Source organism: Choloepus didactylus, chromosome 7, assembly GCF_015220235.1.
Source record: "Choloepus didactylus isolate mChoDid1 chromosome 7, mChoDid1.pri, whole genome shotgun sequence".
Lineage (NCBI taxonomy): Eukaryota > Metazoa > Chordata > Mammalia > Pilosa > Megalonychidae > Choloepus > Choloepus didactylus.
This window is the reverse complement of record NC_051313.1, coordinates 119,600,782-119,610,875: the sequence shown is the minus strand read 5'-3', so window position 1 is coordinate 119,610,875 and position 10,094 is coordinate 119,600,782. Positions and strand designations below refer to the sequence as shown.

General features: G+C 36.2%; 1 protein-coding gene across 1 annotated transcript in view; it reads right to left on the bottom strand.

Moving 5' to 3' along the window:
- Positions 1 to 7,816: 7,816 nt before the first annotated feature.
- Positions 7,817 to 10,094, bottom strand: part of LOC119539878 (spore wall protein 2-like) — a 58,948-nt gene continuing 56,670 nt past the window's right edge. The window contains exons 19-20 of the mRNA XM_037843724.1: positions 10,054 to 10,074; positions 7,817 to 9,460 (exon numbers count right to left, since the gene is read on the bottom strand). Coding sequence (XP_037699652.1) covers positions 8,043 to 9,460; positions 10,054 to 10,074 — 1,439 coding nt within the window. The 3' untranslated portion in view covers positions 7,817 to 8,042. The remainder of the gene's footprint in view (positions 9,461 to 10,053; positions 10,075 to 10,094) is intronic.

Genomic DNA, 10,094 nt, shown 5'->3' with positions numbered 1-10,094 from the left:
AAATTGTATTTTAATTTTCATATCCACATGTTCATAGCTAATATTTAAAAATAAAATCGATTTTAACATTATTTTGTATTCTGTGGCCTGTCAAATTAGTTTTAGGACTTTTTTTTTTATTAGAAAAGTTGTGGGTTAACAGAACAATCATGCATAAAAGACAGGATTCCCTTATACCACCCCATCACCAACATCCTGCATTGCTATGGAACATTTGTTACAATTGAGGATAGCACAATTTTATAATTGTACCAAAGTCCATGGTTTAACTTAGGGCTCATTGTTGTGTACAGTTCCATGGATTAAAAAAAATTTTTTTTATTCTGTTACCATATATAAAATCTAACATTTCCCCTTTTAATCATATTCAGATATGTACTTCAGTGCTGTTGTGTTCACAATGTTGTGCTTCCATCACAACCATCCATTAGCAAAATATTTCCATCATTCCAAAGAAGACCCCTGTACATTTAAAACCTTAACTTCCCATTCCCTGTCCATACCCAGTTCCCTGGTAACCTGTATTCTAAATTCTGACTCTATGAGTTTGCTTATTCTCATTGTTGCAAATTGTGGCTGGCTTATTTCACTCAACACGTCTTCAGGATTCATCTGTGTTGTTGCATGTATCAGAACTTTATTCCTTTTTATGGCTAAATAATATTCCATTGTGTGTATATACCACATTTTATTTATCCATTAATCGGTTGACGGACAGTTGAGTTTTTTCCATCTTTTGGCAATTGTGAATAATGTTGCTATGAACATTGGTGTGCAAATATCTGTTTTGGTCCCTGCTTTGAATTGTTTTGGGTATATACCTAGTAATGGGATTACTAGGTAATATGGTAGTTCTATACTTAGCTTTCTGAGGAACTGCCAAACTGTCTTCCATAGTGGCTGCAACATTTATATTGACACCATCAATGGATGAGTGTTCCTATTTCTCCAAATCCTCTTCAACACTGGTTATTTCCTGTTTTTAAAATAGTAGCCATTCTAATGAGTATGAAATGGTATCTCATGGTTTTGATTTGTATTTCCCTAATGGCTAATGATGTTGAGCATCTTTTCATGTACTTTCTGGCCATTTGTATATCTTCTTTGGAGAGATGTCTGCTCAGGTCTTTTGCTCATTTTTAAAATTGGGTTTTTGTCATTTTGTGGTTAAGTTGAAGGATTTCTGTATATATATTCTGTATATTAATGCTTTATTGGAAATGTGGTTTCCAAATATTTTTTCCCTTGTGTGGGTTGTCATTTTACTTTCCTGATAATGTCCTTTGGGGAACAAAAGCAGTCCTAGAGCCCTGAAGAAGAGCTGTGTCTTTAAATTGCTACTGCCTCCACTCCTGTCCCAGCAGGGTTCTAACAATGGCTGCCACTGCCTTTGTCTGGGGAACATTGAAACAACAGCTGCCCTCAGAGCTGGGACCCAGTGATCCCAATTTGCTAATCTAAAGCCATAATCAGTGATCATCCATGCCCTCCTTTGTTCTTGGGGAAGAGGATTTTTATGTCCCTTTCTGTCTTTAGCAGCTGGCCTGGGACTGAATCCCGTGGGGCCTGTTGTGAGTGTGGAGGATGGTTGCTGGTAGCTGCTGCGTGGAGACAGCAATTTACACTTCTTTACAGTAATTTATCAGCCTCTTCCACCTCTTCTTCCCTGGATGCTGTACAGTGTTCTTCTGGTCTCTGCAGTTTCAAAATGGTTGTTTCAAACAGTTCCTGTCTGTTTAATAGTTGTTTTAATGGAAGAATTGAATCCTGGAGCTCCCAACTCCTCCATCTTCCCTGGAACTCTCTAGGACTATTTTTTAAAAAGATATTTTGGGATTTACTATGTAGATAATCAGATCATTTACAAATAACAACAGTTTTCTTTCTTCTTTTACAATCTGTTTGTCTTTTGCTTCCTTTTCTTATTTCACTGATTAGAACTTCTAGCACTATGTTGAATAAGAATGGTGAGAGCAGACATCCCTTGCTGTTCTTGATCTTAGGGGGAAATCATTCAGTTATTCACTCTTAAGTATAATTTTAGGTCTAGATGTTTGTAGATGTTGTTTTTGAAGCTGAGGAAATTCCCCTCTATTCTCATTTTTTGTAGAGGTGTTTTTTAAAAAAGGTTATGAATGAGTGTTGCATTTTGTCAAATACTTTTCTTTGTTGCTTGATGTGGTCATGTGATATTTCTTTTGTAGTCTGAATGGTGGATTATGTTGGTTTTCAACCTGACTTGCATTCCTGGAATTAACTCCACTTGGTCATCATCTATAATTCTTTTTATATATTGCTAAATTCTATTTGCTAGTTTTTGTTAAGGATTTTCTTTTGTGTATACTCCTGAATTATACTGATCTGTAGTTTTGTTTTGTTTTGTTTGTTTGTTTGTTTGTTTTTTTGGTAGATTCTGTTTGGTTTTGGTATCAGGCTAATACTAGCTTCATAAAATAAATTGGGAAGTGCTTTCTCCTCATATTTTATGGAAGAGATTATATAGAATAGGGGTTAATTGTTCTTTCAACATTTGGCAGAATTCTCTATTGAAACTACTGGAGCTTGGAGATTTATTTTTTGGGAGTTTTTAAATTACCAATTCATTATCTTAATAGTTAGAGTGCTATTCAAATTATGTGTTTAAATTTGGTAATTGTGGTAGTTTGTTTTTTTAAAGGAATTGGTCCATTTTGTCTCTGTTGTCAAATTTATGTGTGTGAAGTTCATAGTATTCTCTTATTATCCAGTTGATATCTCCAGAGTCTTTAGTAATACCCTGTTTTATTCCTAATATTGGTAATTTGTATCTTCTTTTTTTTTTTTTTTCATTTTTGGTCTTCTAGAGGGTTGTCCATTTAATTGATGTTTTCACAGAACTCTTTGTTTCATTGATTTTCTTTATTCCTTTTCTGTTTTCAATTTCATTCATTTTTGCTCTTGTTTCTTCTGTTTGCTTTGGGTTGATTTGCTCATCTTTTTCTAAGTTCTTGAAGTAGACCTCAGATGATTGATTTGAGCCTTTTCTTCTTTACAAACTACACATTTAGTGGTATAACTTTCTTTGTCAGCACTGCTTTAGCTGTGTCCCAATTTTTGATTGTTTCATTTTCAGTCAGTAAAATATTTTTATTTTCAGGTTTAATTGAGACTTCCTATTTGATTCAGGGATTATTTAGAATTGTTTTGATTATTTTCCAAGTGGTTGAAAATTTTCCTGTTATCTTTTTGTTATTCATTTCTAGTTTGATTTCACAATGGTCAGATAACATGATTTCAGTATTTTTAAATTTGTTGAGATTTGTGTTATGCCCAGGATATGGTCCATCTTGATATAGTTCTTTGGACACTTGAAAAGAATTTGTATTCTGCTATTGTTGGGTGGAATGGTCTATCAATCTTGATTAACTCCTGCTGGTTAATGTTGTTGTTGAGATTTTCTATATCTTTGATAATTATCTGTCAAGTAGTATCAGTTTTTGAGAGAGAGGTGTTGAAGTCTCCAACTATGATTTGTGGATTTATCTATTTTTCCTTTCTGTTCTGTTAGTTCTTGCTGACATATTTTGCAGCCCTGTTGTTTAGTGCATACATATTTAGGGTATGTCTTCTTGGTGGGTTGGCCCTTTTATCATTGTGTAATGTTCTTTTTTGTCTCTGGTAATTTTCTTTGTGCTGAAGTCTACTTTATCTGATATTAATACAGCCTCTCCTGCTTTCCTTTGACTAACGTTCATATGATATATCTTTTTTTTACTTTTGCTTTCAGCTTGCCTATACTGTTATATTTTAAGTGAATTTCTTGTAGATGGAGTATAGTTGGATCATGTCTTTTCATCCATTCTGCCAGTCTCTGTCCTTAAAATGGTGTATTTAGACCATTTACATTTAAGGTAATCATTGGTATTTTAGCAGTTATGCCTACCATTTTACTATTTGTTTTCTCTTTGTTCTTTCTGTTTTTTGTTTTCATTTTTTTCCTGCCTTCCTGTGGGGTAATTGAACATTTTTTAGAATTTTGATTTATCTACAATGTTTTGGAGTATATATCTTTTGTGGATTTTTAATAGTTGCTCTAGTTTTTAGTTTTGTGAACATAACTTACCAAAGTCTATTGGTGTCATCAATTTACCAGTTTGAGAGAAGTGTAGAAACCTTACTTCTCTTTTTGCCCTTTTACCTTCCCTAATCTATAATATAATTGTCTTAGCTATTTCCTTTACACACATTTAAATCACATCAGACAGTGATTTTTTTTTGCTTCAACTTTGAAACATAATGTAGAAAAGTCAAGAAGAGAAGGAAAGACTATTATATTCATCCATATTTTTGCTTAATGTGTTCCTTATTCCTCCTTGATGTTCCAGTATTCCTTCTTTTTTTATGTTTAGAGAACTTCCTTTAGCCATTATTTTGTGGGTAGATCTGCTGGTGAGATATTCTCTTAGTTTTCCTTTATCTGAGAATATCTTGATTTTTTCTTTATTCCTGATGGATATTTTCATTGGGTATAGAATTCTTTCAGCACTTGAAAAGTATTGTGCCACTTCCTCCTGGCTGCCATAGTTTCCCATGAGAAATCTGCTGTCATTTGAATTGTTTTTCCTATTTGTAAGGAGTCATTTTTTTCTATGGCTGTTATCAAGTTTTAAAATTTGTCTTTAGTTTACAGGTTAGCTATGATGTGTCTTGATGTGGATTGTAAAAATTTATCATGCTTGGGATGTGCTCAGCCTCTTGAATCTGTAGGTTTATGTCTTTTGCCAAATTTGGGAAGTTTTCAGTCATTAGTTCTTCAAGTACTTTCCCGCCAACCCTGTTTCTCCTCTCCCTCCACTCCAATGACATAAATGTTGAATCTTTTGTTACAGCCCACAGGTCTCTGAGGCTTTGTTCATTTTGTTTTTCCAGTCTGTTTTCTCTCTGTTGTACAGACTGAGTAATTTCTATTTTCTGTTTTCCAGTTCATTGCTTCTTTCCTTTCTTCCCTGTGTTATACTCGGGTCCATTCATTGAACTTTTTGTTTCAGTTGTTATATTTTGAAGTTCTAAAATCTCCATTTAGTTTTTCTTTATATCTTTTATTTCTTTGCTTAGACTGTTTTTTCCTTTGTTTTCAGTATGTTCATAATTGCCTGTTGAAGAATTTTTATCCTCACTACTTTAAAATCTTTTTCATGTAATTTTAACATCTGCGTAATCTTGGTGTTGACATCTATTGATTGTATTTTATTCATTCAGTTTGAGATCTTCCTGGTTCTTGATATGACAAGTGATTTTCAAACAAAACCTGGACTTTTTTTTTTTTTTGATTATATTATGAGTTGTGGGATCATATTTGAGCCTTCTGTTTTTAGCTGGCTTTTTGACATGGGAATAGGGAGTAGGGGAAGGGATAGTGCTGCCTTATCACTGCAGCACTGCTTCCAGGTAGAGGTAGAAGTCCATTTCCCCAGTTGCCCTTTGCAATGGGAAAGGGGAGTGCTCCTAATTACTGCTAGGCAGGGGTGGGAGTTCTAGCTCCCCATGTGGTCTCCATTAACACTGCAGTGGAGGTGGCCTCATTACCACGGGACAAAGGTGAAAGTCCTGACTCTCCACTAGGCCTCCTCTGAGGAGCAGGGAAGAGGAAGGATGTCTCATTACTGCTGGGTGGGGGTAGAATTCTAGGCTTCCCACTGGACCTTTGCTGGCATGCATGGGGATGGGACCACAGTTTTTCTGTGTTATTTGGCTGGAGTAGAGCAATTATTTTCTAAAAGCTCTCTGTTTTGCTAGGATGCCTTTTTTTTCCTGGACTTTTGGCTAAAGAGTGCAGATTTTTGTTGGGGCTTTTTTTTTTTGTCTGTGCCAGTTGATGTTCCTGGGTATCCAGAAGTCTGGGATATATGAGGCAAAAATAAAACCCAAGGAACTTACCACTGTGTCCTTCTTCTCTGCACTTTTTGGATTATGGAAAAGTACATCTACTCCATCATCCCCAAAGTGGAAGTACAACCTTCAAAACGATGTTCACTTCTGATGGAGTCACCTCCTTATCTCAGTTATTCTCCTCTGAAGGCCCTTTCATCTAAATATGGTGTCAGTATCTCTTAGAGGTAGTTTGGACACTGAAGACTAGAGAAGGCCTGCCTTCTCTTTCCTTCTATTTTACTCCAAAAATTACAGGCTAAGATTTAATTATGTTTTTAGGTATCCACTACAATTTAATTTGCTGCCTCTTTCTGTTTGTTATCATCCATCATGTTTATAAAATGTCTCCATAGACTTAATTGTAGTTGTTTTAGGTCTCCTTGGGTGCTTGTTCTTTTTACTTACCTGCTGTATACTTTTCAGTTTCTTCGCTGGTTCTACCTCCTCTTTATGTTTACTGATTTCAGCCAAACACAAGGCTAGTCTTATAATGTCTCCTGTGGCAATATGATCTAATCTTCATTGTTTAAATATTCCTTATATGGAAATGAATCTTTAATCCATACCCTTAAGCAAATCTCCTTTCCCTTCTGAGTTTTATTTCATACTTATAATTACATCTCTCTTCATACTGAACAAGCAGCTCATCATCTTTCTCCTAAGTAGTTCTCCCTCTGAACTTCCCTTCTGCTATGATTAGTGCTTTCATCTTACCAGTTTCCAAGTATTAAAACCTTGGAGTTATCTTTGTCTTTCTCTTTGCCATACACATTCCATTAGTTGTGAAAGTCTGTTCATTTTTTCTTTCAAAATAATTCTCACATCTGTTCCTTTCATTACAGAAGTCTTCTAACTGGTCTCCCAGCCTTCTTCCTCTAGTCTAAACCACCAGTTTAGTCTTTCCGAAAGACAACCCAGATTATGCCTTTGTTGCCTGTCAATTAAATGAAACCACAGCTCAAGTCCTTCTAGAACCTGGCTCTGGTTTCTTATTGCAATGTTTTTTTCATCTCATGCTTCCAGTATTTGCCAAATTTCAGTCATTCAGGTGCCATGATTTGTCATAATTTTTGCTATATTGGAATAAAACCTATATTATTTTTTACTTAATGTTTCTCTTTAAATTGAGTCACCCTTTTACTTAGCCTCATCCTAATCTATAATGTCTGCAGAATCATGAGCTTGATGGACTGTATATACTATTTTCTAATTCATATAAAAGTAAACATTAAATGTTTGCCATTAAAATGTTTACATGAGTACTATCTGAAATCATCTTGAATACCATTGATGGTCTGGGGACTAAACTTTGGTGAATACTGACATTCACAAATTCTTTGCTCTTCTCCCTGCATACTCTAACTTGGTTTTCCTGGAATTCTCTCACTTCCTTTCTCAGCCAATTAAATTCAGTAAACATTGTGGTAGGTACTAAGGATGGAAATAATGATAAAATATAGTTCTCCCTTTAAGGATCTTATGTTCTGATAGAGGAATTGCTAAATCCAGGGCCCTAATGGAATATCAGAATCCCATCTGTTCTTTTTGATGCCTAGCTCAAATCCTAGTTATGAAAGTTCTTCATGTATTACCCCTATCCAAAGAGATTTTCCTCTTTTTATTTTTCCTATTGTAGTTACTGCACTGAATCATTTATTTGACACTACTTTTATTTTTTTTTACATTGTTTCAATGTTTTTTTATGCTTATCTTCTTGATAAAGATATTTTTGTATTCCCCTTAAGATGTTGCACTTAGTAGGGGCTCAGTTGGGTGAGACAGGGAAATACCATAGTTTCTAAAGAAAGTAACTCTACATTTCTTTAATCAGAGTTTTATTTCAGAAAATTTGTATTTTCTTGTCAATGATAAATCATGAATATAAACTTTGAAAAAAATCACTTTTGTCAGCTGAAGTTTGAGACTGAGAGACCTAAAAAGATGAAACTGATAAAGTCTTTCCCCACATTACAAGCAAAGGAACAGAAACTTTGTGACTAAAAAGAATATAGGGAGGTTATGATTTTAATCTGTACCACAGATGACTGGGAACTAGTTTTGAAGTTGATGTGTTGGAGTGAAATCATTCAATTCTCATTTGTTCTTTTATCAACTCAGGTGCTGTTTGTCCTTCACTTTGACTTGTTACTTGCTTTGCTCTCCCCAGCATCTTCTTTCTGGTCTTTGTCCTTCTTTTCCACTTTACTCCCCTTTACTTCACTTTTCAAAGTACCTCTTTTCACAATACTTCTCTTCTTTTCCTTGCCCTCCTTCTTTTCCACATTCTCCTTGTCTTTGTCCTCTTTTTTGTCCTTGTTCTCCTTCTCACCCGTGTCCTCCTTTTTGCCCTTGTCCTTGTTCTCATCTCCCATCTTGTCTTTGTCCTTCTTTTGTTCGCCTCCCTTCACGTCCTTGTCTTCCTTCTTGGGTTCGCCTCCCTTCATGGCCTTGTCGTCCTTCTTGGGTTCGCCTCCCTTCAAGTCCTTGTCTTCCTTCTTGGGTTCGCCTCCCTTCACGTCCTTGTCTTCCTTCTTGGGTTCGCCTCCCTTCACGTCCTTGTCTTCCTTCTTGGGTTCGCCTCCCTTCATGTCCTTGTCGTCCTTCTTGGGTTCGCCTCCCTTCACGTCCTTGTCTTCCTTCTTGGGTTCGCCTCCCTTCACGTCCTTGTCTTCCTTCTTGGGTTTGCCTCCGTTCACGTCCTTGTCGTCCTTCTTGGGTTCGCCTCCCTTCACGTCCTTGCCTTCCTTCTTGGGTTCGCCTCCCTTCGTGTCCTTGCCTTCCTCCTTGGGTTCGCCTCCCTTCGTGTCCTTGTCGTCCTTCTTGGGTTCGCCTCCCTTCGTGTCCTTGTCGTCCTTCTTGGGTTCGCCTCCCTTCGTGTCCTTGATCTCCTTCTTTTGTTCACCTCCCTTCATGTTCTCGACTTCCTTCTTTTGTTCACCTCCTTTTGTGTCTTTGTCCTCCTTCTTGTGTTCATCTCCCTTTATATCCATATCTCCCTTCTTGTCTTCACCTCCTTTTGTGTCCTTGTCCTCCTTCTTGTGTTCACCTCCCTTCATGTCTTTGTATTCTTTCTTATCTTCAGTTTCCTTCTTCTTCTTAGTTTCTTTATCCTTATCTTCTTTCATAGCCCTATCCTCATCTTCCCATTTGTCTTTATCTCCCTGCTTATCTTTTTTATCCTCTTGTTCCTTTTTTGCACGATTATCTTTTTCACCATCTCCTTCCTTTGGTTGGTCCTTATCCATTTCCTTTTTCTTGTCTGTGCCCTTCTCATTATCTTTCTTTTTGTCTTCCTTTTCTTTTTTCTCTTCTTTTTTTTGGGTTTGCCCAGGAAGATCTTCAACTTTCTCTCCAGTTTTCTGTTTTTGTCCCATTATAATGATCTCCTTAGGGCCACTCACTTCTCCTTTATGCTGGTATTTAAGACTACCTTGACTAGTTTGTGATGGGACTGCCTGAACTTTCAAAATAATTTCCTGTTTGGGGGTGGTTTTCCTTGGTTCTCTAGTGCCACTTTTTACTTCTGTTTTTGAATATTTTCTCAAATGACCTGAAATATAATAAAGCATATAATAAAAGTGCATAATTCATATCTGAATTAATTTCTCCCTATTGTCCTTTTTTTGTTTCAGACGCTTTTACTTTTGTATAGTTTGAGGCAATACATTCGTTTTCCTAATAGTATAAAATGTAAGAAGCTTTACACATATACAGGATTAGATGAGAGCATTGGGAGGGAGGTAAACCAATTCATTTACTCTTTCCTCTCAACCTCCAAAAGGAATTAAAATCTTTCAAGACCTTTTAAAATCTATTATAGTTTAAATTTGCTTCCTTGACTTTAATTCATCCTCACTTTGTCTTTTCTTGCTCTTTTTCTGTCCCTCACCCCAGAGTCATTGTTAGTAAATTTAGTACTTTTTGCTGACTACTCAGGATTAGAATTGAATATTACTTCTCTAATATTCTGTTTCAGTCAACAGACCTTGCTCAATTTAGAAATTATCAGTGAGCTATAGGGGTATGTAATAAGTACATCAACCAAAGGCAGTGCTTAGGTACAGCTGAAAATGGTGCAAAAAACATTCCCCAGTCACTTAGGACATCGTGCATACCAGAATTGAGAAACAGAGAAGAACTTACCACTGGGCTTGGAAGATACTGCTAGAAAACAAGCAAGCCGA